Source organism: Saccopteryx leptura, chromosome 7 (genome assembly GCF_036850995.1).
Source record: "Saccopteryx leptura isolate mSacLep1 chromosome 7, mSacLep1_pri_phased_curated, whole genome shotgun sequence".
NCBI lineage: Eukaryota > Metazoa > Chordata > Mammalia > Chiroptera > Emballonuridae > Saccopteryx > Saccopteryx leptura.
Genome location: NC_089509.1, coordinates 86,442,110 through 86,462,384, shown reverse-complemented (window position 1 = coordinate 86,462,384; position 20,275 = coordinate 86,442,110). Strand labels below are relative to the sequence as shown.

The following is a 20,275-nucleotide window of genomic DNA, read 5'->3' as shown; positions in this document are numbered from 1 at the left end:
AGCAGAACACAGGGCCCAGACTATGCTGAGTAAGACTTTTGGTTTTTATCTTGAGAGCTCATTTTTGTTATGAGAAGATTATAGGATAGAGAATGAGGGGAACAAGAGTATATGCTAGGACAGTGGTTCTCAAAGCATGCACCAGGGCGCACTGGTGCGCCCTAGAAGATTTCCAGGTGTGCCCTATGGTATTCCAGAGAAATATGTGCCTGTTGGGGACCAAAAAACCAACAGGGTTTTTGGAGTTTAGATTTTGGGGGGACAGAGGTGTGGGGAATTGGCTGTAAGCTGACAGTTTGCCCAACCCTCTACCTCACTTGCCTGATTAGGTTGCAAAAGGCTGTTAAGCTGTGGTGCTGGATTGTTTACACTACCCCCCATGTTCCCTGGAAAGACTGGAGGCAAGTTTCTTCTATCCTTTGTTTGGGGTAAAGTTAAGATGGTATGGATGGTGGGGGTTTTGGATTGATGATTAAACATAAGGAATTGTCTCTTGAAGCCTTTTGGATTTCTATAAAAGAAGAATATGTAGCAATATCTACAAAAGCTTTGAACATTTTACTACAATTTTCAACATTCTATTTTATATGAATTAGGATTTCCTACCCTCAACACAATTAAGAGTAAAAAGAGAGGAATTCTTCAATGTATTGATGAGGAAATGAGAGTTTGCCTTTCAAATATATGCCCAAACATTGAAGAAATCACTAGGACACATCAGGCTCATGTTTCTCATAAATACAAGAATGAAAAACTTAACACATTTGCACTGGGACCTGCTGAATTTACTAAATCTTACTAAGACTGTGTGTGTGTGTGTGTGTGTGTGTGTGTATGTGTGTGTGTGTGTATACACACACACACACACATATGTAGATAACTTTTTTGTTGTTTTTTTTTATTTTGTAACCCCTCTTTTTTACGAATTCTAAAAAGCATAACTCAAAAAATGTAACAAAAATGTTTTTTAATGTCAGAATAAATTTAATTTTGTCGTACTCATTTTGTTTACCATAAAAGCATGCTTGGGCTTTATAATTTTTTCCTTAATTATCATAACATATATCTCAGAAATTTGTATGTATTGTGCCTACAATTAGTTTTAGGATTTTAAATGTGCCCTGACTTCAAAAAGTTTGAGAACCACTGTGCTAGGCGATTAACGAGTGGACTACTGTAGCAGGCAAGAGAGGATGGTGGTCTTGCTGGGAAGGCAGAGGCAGTGAGAAATGGATAAATTCTAGGAATATTTGAAAATGAAAATCGATAGGACTTGGATATTAATTGGAAATAGAGGGTGAGAGACAGGAAGGTGTCATAATTAATGCTCATACTTCTGACTTGCACAATTAGAAAGAGTACAGTAAGATGAGGAATGTTAAAAAAACCTTAGCTGGGAAGGGAGATCGTGAGTTCATTTTGAGCACGTTGAAGTGCTTTGAAATGTCAAAGTGAAAATATCAAGCATCGTTGAAATGATACAAGAGGAGAGTATAGCTTCATGTAAGAAAGGACTTGGCACCAACCGAGCACTGACAAGGCTCAACAGTTAACAGCCAGGTAGAGAAGAATGACTCTCAAAGGAAGCAGAGAAGAAATAGAGATGGAGGGGAAAATAAAGAGAGTGTCCTGTCATAGAAACCAAAGGGAAAAAATAGAGTGGTTGAGGATAAAGTGGTCAATAGTGTTGAATGTTGCTAAAAGGAAAAGGTAAAGTAAAAATTGAAAAGTGTCTGCTAGGGAGGCTTCTTAACGAAGGCTAATTCATCTAGAAAAACGCACCTGTTTTCACCTCCCTTGCTTCCTACCTCCTGCCTGGAAAAGCTGATGTGTTTGCAGGAGTTCCAGTAACATTCTTAACTATGAGGCACTTTGCCTAGGAAAGCCTACATTTTAGTGGAGCAAAAAAAAAAAGAAATGTAAAGAGTGTAGATCCTTGAGGACCATGTAACCACACAACCAGTTCCAAACTCCAAACTCTGCATCAGAAAAATAAAGACCTTTCTAATTTACAAAGAAAGGAAAAATGTCTGCTATATTCAATATGTCAGTGTTGACCAGACTGGGGTTGAAAAACACTGCAATACATGGAGCCAATGGTAAACTTAGTGGTCCAATTACTTTGGAGTGATGGGACTGTAAGCCATAATAAGTGGGTTGAGAGAGAGGTGAAGAAATGGAGAACAATAACTAAGTTAATTCTCTTGCGGTGTTACAGGATAAAGGTCTATGCTGAAGACCCAAGAAAACTCTTTTCACGGTATAATTATTTCTCACATTGATCGCATGCTCATCATTCTTCTTTCACTACATGACAGGGTAATTAACAGATATTCAGAGGCACCAATAACTTTGGAACAGAGACCAAAACAGATAGGTTTATTTAGAAGAAATAATGTCAGTCATTTCTGCCTTTTCCTAACATCTTTATCAAATATAAATAGACTATTATTTTATTCAAGTCCTGTGAAACTTACTTAGCTCGGGGGGCATGAAGCTGTAACTTCCTTATTGGAAACAAATCTTTTAGTTTTATTTATATTGTCTTTAAAAGGTCTCATATGTAATTAATACCTCTATAAGTTTATTTATATTAAAAGATAACAGATAACAAAGCCAATGCATTGAAGCTGTCAATGACAGAAGGTAGGCATGTTAACTTGGTGTCATTGATTTATTTCCCTGCAAAAGGGAAAAATTCTTATTGCATTTTGATAGAACCATTTAAATCTTTGTTCAAAAAAAAAAATTGTTTTTGGCCTTCTGTTCTTTGCAAGGAGGGCATTCATTCAATATAATATAGTCTGTTTGTAACTGAAATCGCCGTAACAAGGTACAGGTGTGGGCGGGAAGGGGACGTTAGGAGGGCGCCAGCTATTCAGAGACGAGTAGCTTTGTGTTTTTGCTGTAGGCTTGCAGCAAAAGTAGGTTTCAAACGAGAAAGAGAAGGGAAGAGGCTCTATTTTCACTTCCCCCAGGTGGCAGGAAAATGCCGAAGGGTTTTATATTTCTTGTGCCCTCATGTCACTACATCCTATCTCTGTCTCTTTCTGCTTTGTCATTCACAAGGAAAGGAAACAGAGGTCCAAGTCACTGAAGATGCAACCTAAGGCTTCCCCAGACACAGTGCTGCTGGAGCTGAGGTTGAGAATGAATCACACACAACTGTAAACAAGAGTTAACACCAACCACTCTTAGATGCTAGAATAATAATTAAGGAGTGACAATGATAAATAGGCTTATGTGCTTTAAAATATAAACTTTCGCCCTGGCCGGTTGGCTCAGCGGTGGAGCGTCGGCCTAGCGTGCGGAGGACCCGGGTTCGATTCCCGGCCAGGGCACACAGGAGAAGCGCCCATTTGCTTCTCCACCCCTCCGCCGCGCTTTCCTCCCTGTCTCTCTCTTCCCCTCCCGCAGCCGAGGCTCCATTGGAGCAAAGATGGCCCGGGCGCTGGGGATGGCTCTGTGGCCTCTGCCTCAGGCGCTGGAGTGGCTCTGGTCGCAACATGGCGACGCCCAGGATGGGCAGAGCATCGCCCCCTGGTGGGCAGAGCGTCGCCCCTGGTGGGCGTGCCGGGTGGATCCCGGTCGGGCGCATGCGGGAGTCTGTCTGACTGTCTCTCCCTGTTTCCAGCTTCAGAAAAATGAAAAAAAAAAAAAAAAAAAAAAAAAAAAAAAAAAAAAAGAAAATATAAACTTTCAAAATGCATGTGTACATAATAGGACTTAATGTCAGCTGTATATATTAATAAAGCATTCTATCTTTAATTTAAAAATAGGAGTAAAAAAATCTATGATTATATCCCTACAGGGGCTTCAGCTACAGTACTTAATTAAGGTTTAAATAAAACATCGACTGTTTGGACCACCACGGCCTGGTGTCAGAGAACCTGAATTGACGCATTTGTGTCTCAGTTTAAATGTCCCCTCTTCTCACTCTTGTCACATTGTGGCCTTATCTGAAGTTGCTGCACATAAGCTGAAATCCCTGCCCCAGTCTCTCTCCTACTTGCTGCCTTCACAACATTTACTACAATCTATAATTATCTTGGTAACTTAGTTAATTCTACTTTATCATACATCTATCTCTTCTCCCCATTCCCCCCAAAGATCATAAACTCCAGGAGGGCAAAAACTGTTGACTTGTTTACTTCTTTTAGAAAAATTCCTGGCACACGTTAGATGCTTTAAAATATTTACTCCATAGATAAATAAATCATTTGAGGGTTGACTGTGTGCCAGATGCTGTGCTAATCCCTTTACGTATCTCAGTTACTGTGCACTAAAATCTTGTAAAGTGGAGTTAGTTTATAAGTTAGGACACCGAGACACAGAGGGGTTAACCTGTCCAGGGTGACACACCCAGTAAGCGAGGAGGCCAAGATTCGAATCCAAACACATCTAACACTCAAGCCCTGGCTCCTAGCTACACTGTTACATTGTTGCCATCTGAGAGCTGGCGCTGGTGCAATCCTGGAACACACACATTTGGCTTTAAGATGTCAAGTTCTAGGTGAGCTGCTTTCTCCTTTTTTATCTCCCCTAGTCCCCTGGTCCAATGCAGGGCTCAGAGAAGCAGGGGAGATAATACCGCAGCCTAAAGAATCTGCTGGGAATTCTGCAGGGAACCTCATAGAATGAAAATACTGTGAAAGAGTGTCAGGTGGTTTCTTCGTTTTGTTTTGTTTACAAGAAGCCCACATAAGGGACAATCAGACCACATTCTAAAGTACCAGGACCCTTCCTCTCTATTTGGTTGAGTTCACTTGGAGGAAGAGAGAGCGGCTCTGTGCCTGGGCCATGCAGAAACATAGAACCTCATGGCTAAGGTAAGGCGTGCCAGTGAGGTCCGCTCTGTGGACGTCGGCAAACACAGCACGGGGCCTTCTGTTTGAGACAAGTAGCAGGGCACAGAAGAGCTGGCTCCCTAAGGTGCCTTACAAGGTGAGGGGGCCGAAGGGGAGCTGAAGACAAGAAGAGCCCTGCTCCAAAGTTCACCTCGCTGGAGCCAGTTGGTGGCCCACAACTCTGCAACTTTCCTATTCAATGGGAATCACAGCCAGTGGGAGAAAGACAGTACAGGAATCTGGATTCTTATTCTGACCGACGGGGTGATAAGCACCTACACATTTGGGCAATTTGAACCTTAAGAAAAATAGAGCAGCAGGAACATTTGGGAAAATTGGACCCTAAGAGCATAATGTGCTTTTAACCTTCAGATGGGGCTTAGAGATAAAAATGATCCTTGGGATTACTTGTGATGAGAATAAATCTTGATCTACCGTTGGCCCGACTTTGTACTTGGATGCAGGACAATCATCATTGGATTATATAAAAGATCTCACTTGAGCTGTTATTAAAAATTCTGAAATCCAGAAAAACTACTCCAAGGTTGAAAGAAATAATTTTGAACAAAGTTTGAATCAAACTCCCAGACTTCTAAGCGATATGCTGAGATACAGCATATCCCACTAGACAGCGCTCTATTTACAGCCTGAAAGGACGATGCTTTGGGTGCTTATTTTTCATGTTGGGAAGTCACACTGACACCCCTGAACCACCCACATATATCTTTTTTTTTGTATATATTTTTTTAATTTTTCCGAAGTTAGAAGCGGGGAGGCATTCAGACAGACTCTCGCATGCCCCCGACCAGGATCCACCCAGCATGCCCACCAGGGGGCAATGCTCTGCCCATCTGGGGCATCGCTCTGTTGCAACCAGAGCCATTCTAGCGCCTGAGGCAGAGGCCACAGAGCCATCCTCAGTGCCCGGGCCATCTTTGCTCCAATGGAGCCGTGGCTGCAGGAGGGGAAGAGATAGACAGAGAGGAAGGAGAGGGGGAGGGGTGGAGAAGCAGATGGGCGCTTCTCCTGTGTGTCCTGAATCGAACCCGGGACTTCCACACGCCAGGCTGATGCTCTACTGCTGAGCCAACTGGCCAGGGCCCCGCATATATCTTAAAGCTAACTTTTTCCCTACCAGAAAATGATTCTGTTTAAAACTTTCAAAAAGAGAGATCTTGACTGTCAAGGTGTTATAAAAAGATAAAACACGAATTGCACATGTTCACGGCCTGCTGCCCGGCTGGGTACCTGGGGTTGGCTTTCTTGAGCCAGTTTCATTAACGGGAAGCTTGACAGCTGCTTACCACTAGCTGGCTGGAGATTTCTTTTAGGCTTAGACTTCGGATCCGCTCAAGTACAAAATACCATTACACGGCTTTGTTATGATTACTTTCCCCCCAGTTTTTCTTACTTATTGAAGTGACACTGGTTAACAAAATTATATAGGTCTGAAGTGCACAATTCTATTATATGTTATCTGTATGTTGTTTTGTGTGTTTACCACCAAGTCAAGGTCCCTTCCATCATCGTTTGCTTTGTGACGGCACGGACGGGCCTGGAGAACATTATGCTAAGTGAGATAAGACAGTCAGGGAAAGACAAGTACTGTATGACTTCACCTATATGTGGAATCTAATAAACAAAACAAACTAACAAACAAAATAGAAGCGGGCTCATAGATACAGAGAACAGAGAGCTGTCAGAGGGGAAGGGGGTTGGGGTGCTGGGTGGAAAAGGTGAAGGGATTCAGCCAAGAAAAGTAACCTCATAAACAAAGACAACAGTATGGGGGTTAGGAAAGGCAGAGCAGCGGAGGTGGGGAGACAGAAGACGGAGAGGGGGAACATGGTGACGGAAGGAGACTTGACTTTCGGTGGAGAACACACAGTGTAATTTTTCAATTATGTAGCATTTAGGAGTTAGGAAGGCCCTGGCTTTAACGATAAGTCTCTAATGCATGTGTAAAAATATATGGATCTGGGTCTGGCTTTTGCAGACTAAAGAGGGTCACCCCAGGGCGTGGGCTATCTTCTCAGTTTCTTCACTTGGGGCGGGGCCTCGGTTTCCTGAGCTATAAAATGAGGAGATGGGATTAAAAGATAAATCCCATCTTATCTAGTTCCAGTGGGTTACTGTAAAAAAGGGGCAGAATGTCCAAGACCTGTCCTAACATGTGAGAAATATCGGTCAGAGGTCTGTGTTATATTGGTCAATAGCCAACAGATTGAACAAGCATTTTAAAGTCATATGACAGTTTTGGCATAAACCTCCCAATAAAGGTCCTTATTTTGGGGAAGAAACACTAACTAATTACAAACTCTTTTAAAAATGCAGGATCTTAATAAATGAGTTACTAACGAAATTAATGGCCCACCAGGAGGAGTCTCTTCCTTTTGCAAAAACATCTTGTAACCTTCTATTACCATCATTCATTGTTTAACAAAAAAATTTACATGAAGCATAGATTTGCAATGAACCAATAACATTAAAAAATAATGCTGACATATCCCAATGCCTTCACATTAAACTTATAAAATTGGGGGGGATCCTGGGGTGGTTTTTTGTGCATGAAAGAATTCTTCATAAAAGTTTCATGGTAGAGCGCACAAGAGCCCCCTTGAACAGAGAGCTCCACCAGTGGGTACTTAACTTTCAAGGCGGCTACCTACCGTGAAGCGAAGCTCTTCAATATTGCATTTGCTCTAATGTCATATACTTGATAGAGTTACTGAAATTGTTTTAGGGAGAAGGTATAAATTATCAGTAAATGAACAAATATATATGTGCTAGGCTTTTAGTCTATGATTGATATCAAAACAGCAACTTGAGTAATTAGATTTTGAAAGTAATTCATGTGAAAGCAATAACAAGCAAAGTTGGGAATCTGCCACTTGATCATTTAATTTCTTTTTCCTGCCCCGACTATAAATCAAAAACAATCTCAAAATGGTTGAGCCTCGTAAAAACTAGATTAAAAAACTACTGGAAAATCCAAATTCTAAGTGGAAATAGGTTGTTTTTGTTACTGTTTGTTTGGTGTTAAGAAATCATTGTGTAGGAAGGAGTACCCGAATCACGGCCCTATTAACAGAATTGTTAGGTAATGTGTTTACCGAAGAAAACCAGTGCTTTGTGAGCCGTCTAAAAACTTTCTAGTGTGTCAGTTATTTAATGCTGCCTCACTGCATCCCTGAGGCGGTATGTGCCACCACGTGACGTTATAGTTTGCACCTGTCTCTTCTGCTTGACTGAACTCTTCCTAGGCAGGGCCCCGTCTTATTCATTTTGGTTTATCAGATGGTAGCTCTGCCTCATAACATAGAGGGTGGGTTTTGAATCAGGTTCTCTCTCCTGAGTCCTAACTCTCCAACTCTGATACCTCAAGTCTATCAGTCCTGCCGCACCCACTGCTCCCACGAAGTCACTCAGTCAGATGTGGCACGCCTCTTCCCCAAACCATAAATTCACCAGTGTACGCACAGCCTTCTCCTTAAGGAGGTCAGAACGTGATTCCCTCAGGGCCTCAACAATACCACATCCTCCTCTAAATCTACTGTGGCATCCAGCACACTGCTTTGCCTGTAAGAAGAGATGAAAAAGTCGCTGATTCAATAAACTCAGGATTTTTTAACTAGAAGGACTTTGGGAATCATCTAGTGTAGTGGTTTTCACCGAGGGATCTACCACTCTTAGAAGGCATTCTGAAAAACTGACGGGGCATTTTAAATTTTATCAAAACGGCGTGGGTGGAAGGGGAGGGCAGGATTCTAAATGACTTACAATCCCAGGAACCCCACACGACAAAGAATTGCCCTGTGTTCTGAACTTTCTCACGTCCTTCCAGGCACTTCACATAGAAACCCCAGGTATTTGGTACTGTTTCCTATGGAACTCCAGGATTTACTTGGATTTCCAGAATTCAGCTGCTGTGTAAATAGGGAAAAGATTGTACTTTATGAAAGAATTTCACCAAGAGGATTTCAGCAGTTAGGAAATCACGTGCCCAACCACACCAGCAGTCAGGGTATTGGAGCTGACAGCCTGGGTCATTCTGCATTTAGAGCAATTGCATTTACTTCCATGTCTACATAGAAATAGACATGTTAGGTCTTTTTTTTTTTTTTTTTTTTTTTTAATATTTTTCTGAAGCTGGAAACGGGGAGAGACAGTCAGACAGACTCCCGCATGCGCCCAACCGGGATCCACCCGTATGCCCACCAGGGGCGACGCTCTGCCCACCAGGGGGCGATGCTCTGCCCCTCCGGGGCGTCGCTCTGCCGCGACCAGAGCCACTCTAGCGCCTGGGGCAGAGGCCAAGGAGCCATCCCCAGCGCCCGGGCCATCTTTGCTCCAACGGAGCCTTGGCTGCGGGAGTGGAAGAGAGAGACAAAGAGGAAGGGGGGGGTGGAGAAGCAAATGGGTGCTTCTCTTATGTGCCCTGGCTGGGAATCAAACCCGGGTCCCCCGCACGCCAGGCCGATGCTCTACCGCTGAGCCAACCAGCCAGGGCCAGACATGTTAGGTCTTAATTCACATGTCAAATATGGAGAAACAGTGTCCACATATCCAGCCATGTCTTACTCTTTTTAAGTGCAAAGTAATTCACTGGAAGCGGGTATAAACATCTGGCCATTTTATTAGGCCTCTTATTTTAGTTGTTCCTGATTTCTTGAATTTTTCACTTCATGGAAATTCTGTTTCTAAGTAGACTGTATTACCTATGAACTTTATTTTAGGATTTGTTGTAAAAAGTGGAGTATTGGGTGAGACAGTGTTGAGGACCCAGATCTAGTACATTCCAGTAGAGTACAATTTCCTTATTTTACGGGAAGGACACAGACTGCAGAGGTGTAATGATGCACCCAAGGTCACACAGTTGATTAAAAAGTAGCCTTTGTAGATTAGTTAACGTACAGCTATAGCCCAAATAATGAACATTCCAGATTCTAACATCCTGGAAAGATTATATTCCATCAACATAATATAAAATACTACCCTTTAATAACATTTTCTTTTGTCACTAATTATCCCTCCTTTATCCCAGCAAAGGTGTCTAGAAAGAATTTCTTTAAACTTGGAATTTCCATTTCCCAATTACTCTAATACAGACGAGAACCGTGTTTTTAAGAAAAAAATAATCCTTTGACTTCGTTAGTGCAGGGCTAGGCTGAGCATTTCTTCCTCGGCCCGGTTGCGCCCCGCCTGGCCCCCGCCACCCTGCAGGAAGCCGGTCTGAATCTGTGCGCTGAGAATCAGCCTTTCCCTTCCCACAGTGTCAGCAGTGGTGATGACGGAGCCAGCAGGTCCCCGCTGCCTTCCTTCCGCCTATGTCTTCCCAAGCAGCTTTACTGAAACAGCACTGACCTGAGACCCCACGAAGGGCCTTTGAAGGTTCCTCGAGTATTGAGATCTTTTTCTCACGAGGGATAAGGACTGGTTTTTCACCGGTAGAATCAGGGGACAAGCTGTCCTTCTCGCAGCCGTTCATGTGGCCGTTCTGCACCTGTGGCGGCGGCGGCTGCAGGGACCCTGCTTCGGGCCTCTCTGCCTTGTCCTTAGCGTCTTTGTTGCCTTGATGCTGCTTGGACTTGCTTCTTTTTCTTTTATTGTTCTAGAATAAGAAATAAACAAGAGGATAATGTTATTTAGCTCAGGCCCTTGAAATATAAGATGAAACTGAGAGACCAAAATAAGCTTCATACATGCGCAAACACACAGAAACACACACACACACACACACACACACACACACACGGTGGGGCAAAGTAGGTGTATGGTTGTGAGTATATGAAACCCGGATTTTATTCTTGTATTATTATTTATTAAATGTATATAGTTTCCTGGATCATCTAATAGAATGGGTGGAGATACCTGCATCTTTATTAACCACCCAACTTTATGTAAGTAAATATCTTTTTTCTTATAATAAGTTTTATAAACTTTTACTTCATAAACTTAGTAAACAAAAAGGTCCCTCCAAAAGGAAAAAATCCACAGAGAATGGCTTAAATACTGACTTGTTATTTGAGCAAATCAAGGCACTACACAAGTGGCAATGTAGTAAAATCTTGTGATCACACCCTGGAAGAACTAGAACTCAGCTGCCAAGTCACTGGAGAATAGCTCTCGTTTCTTAAAGAGGTGATGGGGAGGGCAAGCAGGACACTACGGTTCTGATCCTCTGGGGAGGAGGGGAGACGGAGGGAAGGACAAGTCCTTATAACATGAGGATGTAAAAGGCAGGCCCCAAATCCACATGGGGTCTATGAAACCAGCCAGAAGAGCCCCAGACTGCTGCCACTGTCCAGGCAGCCACGGGGCCCAAAACCACCCCCAGAGCATTTCAGCTGGAGCAGACACTGCTGCAAAGGTAGGCCACACTGACAGGCGTCCATCGGGTCTGGGCTACGCAGCAGGACCCCTGGACCGCTCAGCTGCTACATGAATGGCGTTACAAAGCTTCACTACCTTGCCTGTAAGACAACTGAAGTTTTTTAGACCTGAATTATTACTTTTATTGTTTCTCTCCTAAAATGTCCTAACGGTCAATATACATAACAATATAGAGGAAATGAAGCTGTTTTTCCTAATTATGTTGTATGCTTTACTGATTTTGGTTTGGCACCAGGGGGATATTTGGTGTTAACATTCAGTATGGTACAGGCCTCAGTCAATCGGAACATATACCGACCCATCAGGACACACCCTGTGCGCCGGCTACATCAGTGGGTACCAGCTGAACATCAGCCTGCCTTTGTTCAACACATTTGGAGAAGAAATCAACAGAAACATCTTTCTTTTCTGAAGTCTCCTCCTTACTCCTTCTTTTCCTTTGAAACCACGCCCACGCCCCTGAGTAAGGGCCCCTCTAGAGAGGTGAGAAGTCCGTTCATTGGCTGGGTGGCGGGAAAGGCCGCGGCACCTATGCCCACACAGACCCCACGCGCACTGGGGTGGGGAGACACTTTCCCACGGAACCGCTAAGAGGGAGACTCGGTAATGAGTTGGGTCTGCAGCTGCTGTCTGCTCCTTTCTTCACAGCAGAGAAATTCATACCCAAAGCACACTCCTGAAATTTCTCCATGTAAGTGTAAATACTGCCTTTCAATCACTTGTGAATCATCTTCATCTCACACAAAAAGCCTGGGAAGCTATGATTCAAGATAAGCAGAGACTGTCAGAGATGGTGGCACACAAAGACTAGGAGGAAAAAATCCCACAGTTCTTCCTATTCCACATGAAACTAGGAAGAGAAAAAGGGGGGACACATAATTCCAGTAATCCCGGGGTTTATGAAAGTAATGCTGCTTGTTTGTTTGTTTTGTTTACAATCTGTTTTCCCAGCCTATGATCTTCCCTCCTGGAGAAGGAGAGATTGGGGTATTATGTCCTGGGGTACCTAGAACACGGGCCCAGCTGGCGAACAGTGGCAATGGGCAGGACGGCACTTTAACAAGAGCAGACTTTCCGTGAAAGCCCTGGAACAGGTCACAGGCCAGGAACAAGGAAGGAGCCGCCTTGCAGCTCACGCGCATGCTCCCAACAGCAGGAAGGCGCTGGACTCCGAGGGCCAGCGCGCACGCGTGCACACTTCCCGTGTGTCCATAAGTCACTCTTGGTGACCAGGTAAGAAAGCAAAATCATGTGAAAGGGGCAGATGAAATCTTCCCTCTGCTTTCAAGGAGGAGTCTGCCAGGGTTCTCAAGAAGGAAAAATAGATCCCTTACTATGATGTTAAAGTATCAATATTTTCTTTTTTTCTTCTTTTATTTAAAAAGAAATCTAGCTTAAAACTCAGCAAAAAAAAAAAAAAAAAAAAAAAAAAAAAAAAAATAACTCAGTGCAGCTTTGGACAGATTCTTTCAGTTTAAAAAACATGTGAAAATATATTTTGAACTTTTCCAAGTATCTTTAAAACACACCCTATTTCCTTTGTGCTACAGGATATGTTCAGGCAAGTTGATGTCTTGACTCCTTTGAATTCTCAGACTAGGCTCCCCTTAATACTTAAAAAGAAAAACTCCAGGACTTCTAAAGCACACCTGGTAGTTAAAAACACTGAGCAGAAGACAACGGCATTAGCAGTGAGGGTGGCTGGTAATTGGAGAGAGTCAGGAATTTGCAAGCTTTCTGGGTGTACATGTTAACATATTTGCAAGAAGCATAAAATTTGCGGGCTTGTTAAAATGTTAACAACTATAAAAGTTTTGATTGAAGATGTTACTAATTTACAATCAATATTAATCTTACCTTCTTTTTTCCTGTCATATTCCATTCTTTTAGAACTTGAATTGCACTGCCTAGACGAAGACAAAGAATCTTTTATGTGCATTCACATAATAAAACACCACACAAAATTCATCTTGGTCTTTCCATCTTGGTAGCAATTTTTTCCTTGGCTTTTTCATTTGTTTTGATACATCCTACCTTAATAAAAATGCCAGTTTCATGTTTTACTTTCAGATTTTCATTTAATTCACTGCATGATCTTGGTTTTATCAAAATATTAAGCCTTACTACATGAAGCTTATTTTTTTTATCATTGTTTTCTTAGAGAAAATGAAATATATTTTACAAAGTTTCTGATAGTTTCATTGCCATAAGTAAAATTAAAATTGCTCTGTTTGATATATGAGTCAAACTACCTATAATCTTCCGGAGCAAACATGGGATTTTGAATATTATTTAACCGTGTGAATCATGGCTCTTTGGCCTCTCCTGCTCTTTTTTCTGCCTCTGTTCCTTATGTTCACAACTTGTAGGGTAACAAGGAGGACAGATTATCCGATGTTAGTTTTGCTCCCATCATTGGAAAGCGATGGTGGATGTGGTCTTCCCATGGCATCCACTTTGAAACAAAAAGAGTTCATCAAATGACAACTGAGTCACAGTTTCTGTCAATGCCATTCATGTGGAACTGCACAGACTCAGAGGAAAAGTCGGATCTGACATGTTATTCAACGTTTTAAAGAAGTGTTTTACCATTGGTCAGCCACAGTAAATGTTTCCACCTATTCTAACAAAGTTCTTTTACTCATTCCAACTGTGCTGAGGTAATTTTTTAAAATTGATATTAGAGAGACATAGAAAGAGAGATAGGAAGGGAGAGAACAGAAGGAGAGAGATGAGAAGCATCAACACGTAGTTGTAGCACCTTAGTTGTTCAATGATTGCTTCTCATCTGTGCCTTGACTGGGGTCTCGAGCTGAGCCAGTGACCCCTTGCTCAAGCCAGCGACCTTGGACTTCAGGCCAGCAACCAAGCACTCAAGTTGGTGACCTCAGGGTTTCAAACCAGGGATCCCAGCATCCATTGTGCCACCACAGGTCACATTGTGCTGTGGTAATTTCAACCATAACTTACTGATAATAAGTACGTAATTTTTTCCAAATAAATAGATACTGCTAAAATAGTAGCTTTTAAATGCATTCTTTTAATAATATGAGCATTCTCATTATACTAACAGTTCTCTATAATGAGTGGGTTGGCCAAACAAAGATAAACTCCAGTCTGGTCTTTATAACAGAATTAGTAGGTCCTAATTACTGAGTCTGCTGTCACTGTTGGATAAGCAGAGGCCATATTGCTTTGACTAATATTTAGATGGGCTAATTATTCCTATTTATTCAAAGTTTCCAATTCAGTGCCTCTCTTAGGCTTTTTGAGTCACATGTACTTGAAATAATAAGGCTGCACTTAAAAGTAAGCTATAATTCAGACTTTTTATTAACTGCCTGGTCTGTCTCCAATTTTCCCAGAGAATTAATGCTTCACAGTATTTTCCTTTTGAAGAACTTTAGGAAGTCACTTTCATTAGGTTTCTTGGTAAGTAATGCCAGTGGCTAATAATCATTAGGGTAGTGCTTATTTACAGCCAAACTTCAGTTTTCTAAATAAAATTTAAATTTTAAAAAATGTGAAAATTCTGCCCTTTTTAATCAGAAGGAGATGAGTTGCTTCCTGCTTTCGGTTGCAAAATTCAATTGTTCCTCTGCTTTCATATTTTGACATAAATTCTATTTGCAAATTTTTAAAAAATGAGCTTTTAGAGAATAATTCTGAAGAAGAAACACCCATGTTTAGAAAGACTTTTGAAACTGTTATTATTAAATCTTAATTATACCGAAACTGCTTGGAGTTTTTTAGGACACTTGGAAATAGTGCTTTTAATATGCCACGTAAGTGATTCCTAACAAATATTTTTGATTCTCAGTGGTTTTTAAACAAGTTGTCTGATTGATTCCCCAACCAAAATGCCACAAGTTTTCTCAGCAATCAATGGTGTTTATTATTATTATTTTTTTTATGAGACCTCAACACGGACAAGGTGAACATGTCAAGGACAAGCAAGGTGCTCTATTTAAATACAAACGGATTGATGACAGTGTCTCAGTTACTGAACTTCTGCGCATTTCATCAGGGTCACTTTGTAATAAAATTTCATTGCAGGGCTTCCATCCAAGTGAGGGCAGGGAGGGATGGGGTTTATAAAAACCTTTTTCCTTTCCTGAAGCACTTTTTTCATGTGAGCAATGTTGGCAAGTGAAACCTGAAGAGTTTATCTGAGCCAGGATGTGCATAGTTACATTTTTTTTTCTTGAGACAAAATGCACTGAATGCTGCAACATTGGATTAATAAATACTGCACTCTCTACTTTTTTTTTTTAATGACTGAAGATTCTATGTCTGCTATCCATGAATTGTGAAAAATAGAAAAGCTATACACTGTGGGTCTACTTGCAGATCTATTTTGAATGGTAATTATTTTGAAATGCAATTAGGACTGTACGCCTTGGCTGCGACATCAGAATGGGAGCATGTTAGCTGGATCTAAGACCTTGCCTGAAATGCAATAATACTTGTAGAAACTTAGGAAGATCACTCTGCTCCGAGAATAAAATAAGTAAGTCAGACTGTCCTTAACAAATAAAGTACAAATAGGTTATAATAGAGAAGTGTTTTGAGAAGTCTTCCCTGACCTGACTTATCAGATTAGGTAGAGCTACTCCATATTTACAAAATTGAAACTAATACCAGGACACAAGGCATTATGATAACCAAGGACAGGTATGAGACCTTTGTTCATAAACAAAACATTTCATTTGATTGGGAGAAGAGAGTTTCCCCATAGTTTACAGGAAATCTAAAGCAGTACACATGTATAAGATAAAAACATTTTGAGACTTGAGAGTCCATCATATCACTGGTAATGGGCTGTCTGAAAAATAAAACAACAAAAAAGTTTTTTAAGCCAAAAGTTTCTAGAAGTAGACAAGATGAATGATTCATTAGGCAAACTCAAAACCAAAATGTAATGATATTAAAGAATAAACCAGTCATCTCAGATACAAAAGCATCAAATTCAAGGATCCCGGTCATAAAGCCAAGTAAAATCATTCTGATTGATGAGAAGACTTTCCACATCAGGAATGAGGTAGGTACCTTATCCTCCCTGCACAAGGACACCATCAAATAAAGGACATGTTTAATCACAAGTTTAAAGATTGATAGACAATGGAATCAATAGCATACTTGAGAAAATATTAGAAAATATCTACAGTATTTTTTAATGATAAAAAAAACACACATTGTGTTCTTATTGAGTATGTACATGTGTTTTTAAAGATGCATATTTTTATGAGTGTTAGTAATGAATTGGTATTTAATGCATTTAAAGAAAAACATGCAGAAATACGTGGACTGTTTAGTTGTAACATCTTCTGGTTCAGGGGTCGTGTATACTTACCATCCACGAAGGCCTGCACTGCTTTGTCTACATTAAAATCAAACTGCTGTAGCACCAGGACTATTTCATTATTGCTTTTGTTGGGAACAACTGATCGAACGGCATAGATCTGTAAAGGAAAAGAAAGGAAAGTACACACTGTAAATATTTTTCATCCATGAATTTCTCACTGGATGAATTATAACTGTTAGAAAGACTTTGAGAAGCCAACTAGTCTATCTGCTTGCCATCAGGTATATGCAGAGCATTTCAGAACAGTAAAACTCCATCCTGAGCATCATCACCTTCATACCCCCTTGACTGTGTACACGTTTCTCACAAGGATCCCCTGGTTGGGACTTGAAGAGCACGTGTGAAGAGCTAACTCTGGTTGAGCCGTCCGCCCTCCCCTCCGACTCCAGAGGCACACGAGATGTGGTTTCAGTGAGGACACAGATGTTTTCTGTCTCAGGCTCTCCTCGCCACTGGTCCAGGGGGGTTATCTTTGGAAAACACGCAGAAATAGCCTCATGCCTCAGCCTTTCTTATCTGCGCAGTGGAAACAGTCATCTCGAGGTTCACACAGAGTGTTGTGAAACTCCATTACTGTTTATAAAGATAATAAAAATGTGGGGCGTTGTATATATTTTTGAAATAGCAGTCTTAGCCATAATACAGTAAATGTTCCCAAACACTCTTGTGAACACCAAACTTTTAAAACACAGTCAAGTAAATACATAGATGAGAGCTAAGGGTTTCAATAGATTAGGCTGATATTCAGCTTTTAATGACATACATATTTCTTAGACAAACTGAGCATGTATTCTTTCATCTGGCTTAACAGAGTGAATTGATTTTTATCTCAGAGAACTTGCAATTACTATAGGGTGCGCTATCTATTTTTACAAAAGCTAGCTCCCCCAGCTTTTTGCCAAGGGGATTACTGTGGCTGTTACTGACAAATACGAGAGAGTACTACTGCATGGTGCAAAGGGAAGGGGTATCAAAATGATGATCACGAGAGTGCTGCACATGTTCACATGTTTACATCAGTGGTGATTTATGACCAGTTGAGTTTGAGAGCTATCTGCAGTTTATTGCAATCAGATTCGTGGCATATGGGTATGATGTATGTGATGTGACTCTACTGACTCGAACATTTAATTAAGCAGGATAGTCTCTTTCTTAAGTCTGTTAGAAAATCAGTAGCCTTCTCCATATATACTGCTCACAAAAATGTGGGGATATTTTATCATATGAAGCAATAAAATATCCCCTCATTTTTGTGAGCAGTATAGAACTGTGTATAAGAGTATTCAGATTATAATGAGAAAACAGTACAAGCTATGGGTATATGACTTGTAGAGGTTCTGACACTACAGATCAAAAAGCTGGGTTTGAATCTTAACACTCATAAATGCTAACTATGTAGGTTTTACTGAGGATTCTAATACAATATGTATTTGTATATATGTAACTCAAGATTCCTCTGGTTTTCTTCTATTCTTACATTTTATGGTTCTAAGTTTTCCTAGCCTCCATATTAAAAAAACTGTAACTTCTTCAAGTCTAAGTTATTCCTCTCTTTTCTGTTTTCTCTTTTTCAAAATCCATTCAGTGGATATTTTTTTTATTTTGAATGCCTATTGTGTGACAAGATACCAAACTTCCTGTAACTTATACACTAGAAAGAAATATACATGTTGATCAAATGATCAGACAAATATATACTTATACATTGTCATAAAAACTATAAAATCGTATGACAGGGATATGTACCTTTACATAGGTATACTGAGACCTGATGTGAGGAGACATGAGTGAGAGGTAAGGGAAAAGGCATTTTAGGCAAAGGGACCAGCATGAATGAGGACCAGCATAAACAAGGCACAGATGGAGAAAGAGTGGCTGGAAGTGAGGAAGGAGGGAGGGAGAGGGTGAGGATTCTAGAGCAGCGGCTCTCAATCTGTGGGCCGCGACCCCGGCGGGGGTCGAAAGACCAAAACTCAAGCGTCGCCTAAAACAATGAGAATACATAATGCATATCACGTATTTACATTCTGAATCATAGAAGTAGCCACCAAAATTATTTTTTGGTTTGGGGTCACCACAACATGAGGAACTGTATTGCGGGGTCACGGCATTAGAAAGGTTGAGAACCACTGTTCTAGAGGGTGAGATGGCCAGGGATGGGCGAGGACCAGGTCGGGCAGGGCTTTCAGGCTGTGTAAAGCCTTTCGATCTTGTGCACATGCCTCAACAATTCTTTTAAGTTTTCCTCTAACTATTCATTGATTGTGTTAAAAACATAGCTTTCTCTCTTTCTCTGTCACTTTCTCTAGTGCATGTATTATCTATCTATCTATCTATCTATCTATCCATCTATCTATCTCATTTTGTAAGTTAAGGTATTGATTTGATACACTTATAGATCGCAAAACAATTACCACCATTGCATTAGTTAATATCTCTACTCCATCACATAATCACCTTTTTTATTTTATTTTTTTGTGGTGAGTGTAGGATCGGTGGATAATGGGGGAAGGCCACGTGAGGAACTCAGACCTGGGAACTTTGGCTAGGGCTGTCCACAACCAAGCACGCCAAAAGAAACTTCCCAGAGGTCCTTGGGAAAAGAGTGACTGTCTGTCAACCAGTGAGATTTCACTACATCATATTAGCTCACCCACCCTAGAGGACCCCTTTAAATATCCCTCAAGTGGTTTAATCTGTGCGACTCCTCTGGCCTCTGTCCCCCAGGACCAGAGGACCTTGTCGGGCAGGATGCGCTGTACTATATAAAGCCTTTGCTGTTCCACACTTCGTGGCTATGGCCCCTTCCTTCCTTCTCGGTGGGGAATAATATCTTACATTTTGATGCCGAAACCTGGGAGGAGCTGAAGTCCGCAAGGACTGCTCCTCTTTCCTTCCCCTCCGAGAGAGAACCAGGACCTCCGACCTTCCACCCACTTCAGCGCACAGTGTGGTAAATCCCCGCCCTCCAGCCTCCCCTCAGTTCTTTCCACTGAGACTCCCTGTCCAAAACTGCAGCTGCGTCAGGGACCTCTTTCCGTCCGAGTGCGTGTGTGCCCGTGGAGATGTGCCCAAGCACATCCACTTTCCCTATCTGTCCGAGGCCAGAGCTTGAGTTTTGGGACACCAATTCTCATCTCTGACCACTCCGAGGACTGAGGGCGGCCATGGGGGCACAGACATCTAACCTAATCCAAAAACACTCAGGAATTGCCTTATCCGAAATCTCTCCCTCCCTAAAGAAGAGGAAACTGTTCTTCTCCGCTGTGGCCAGGCCACAGAACCCAGTGGATAATCAGACCAGGTAGCCTCCTGAAGGGACTTTCGGTTTTAACACCCTCACTAATTTAACTATCGCCAAAAAAGCTGGGAACTGATTGGAGATCCCTTACATACAGGGCTTCTCGTTATTTATGCGCCCGTCCTTAATCTCTGTGCCGCCTGTTCTACGTGCAAGCCTTTTTTTTTGGCCAGAGAAACCTCACCTAAAAACCTCTGCTCCTAATCTTTCCTTCCCCGTGGACCCCCAACTCTCTCCCCCTCCTGCTTGATCCCCGGGGGTGCCCCTCTCTTGGGACCCTCTCTGGTATCTCTGTGGACCTCTTCCACTCGAGTTTCTTCCCTCCGGAAAGCCTCCTCCCTTTGCAGGATCCTGTTTCTCATTCACTTG

General features: G+C 41.7%; 1 protein-coding gene across 5 annotated transcripts in view; it reads right to left on the bottom strand.

Moving 5' to 3' along the window:
• The window catches only part of SPATS2L (spermatogenesis associated serine rich 2 like), a 182,753-nt gene that overhangs the window by 46,637 nt on the left and 115,841 nt on the right, over positions 1–20,275 (bottom strand). For all 5 annotated transcript variants that reach the window (XM_066345597.1, XM_066345600.1, XM_066345599.1 and 2 more), the window contains 3 exons: positions 16,594–16,702; positions 13,098–13,147; positions 10,212–10,458 (listed from right to left, as the gene is read on the bottom strand). In XM_066345597.1, the coding sequence (XP_066201694.1) occupies positions 10,212–10,458; positions 13,098–13,147; positions 16,594–16,702 (406 nt within the window). The remainder of the gene's footprint in view (positions 1–10,211; positions 10,459–13,097; positions 13,148–16,593; positions 16,703–20,275) is intronic.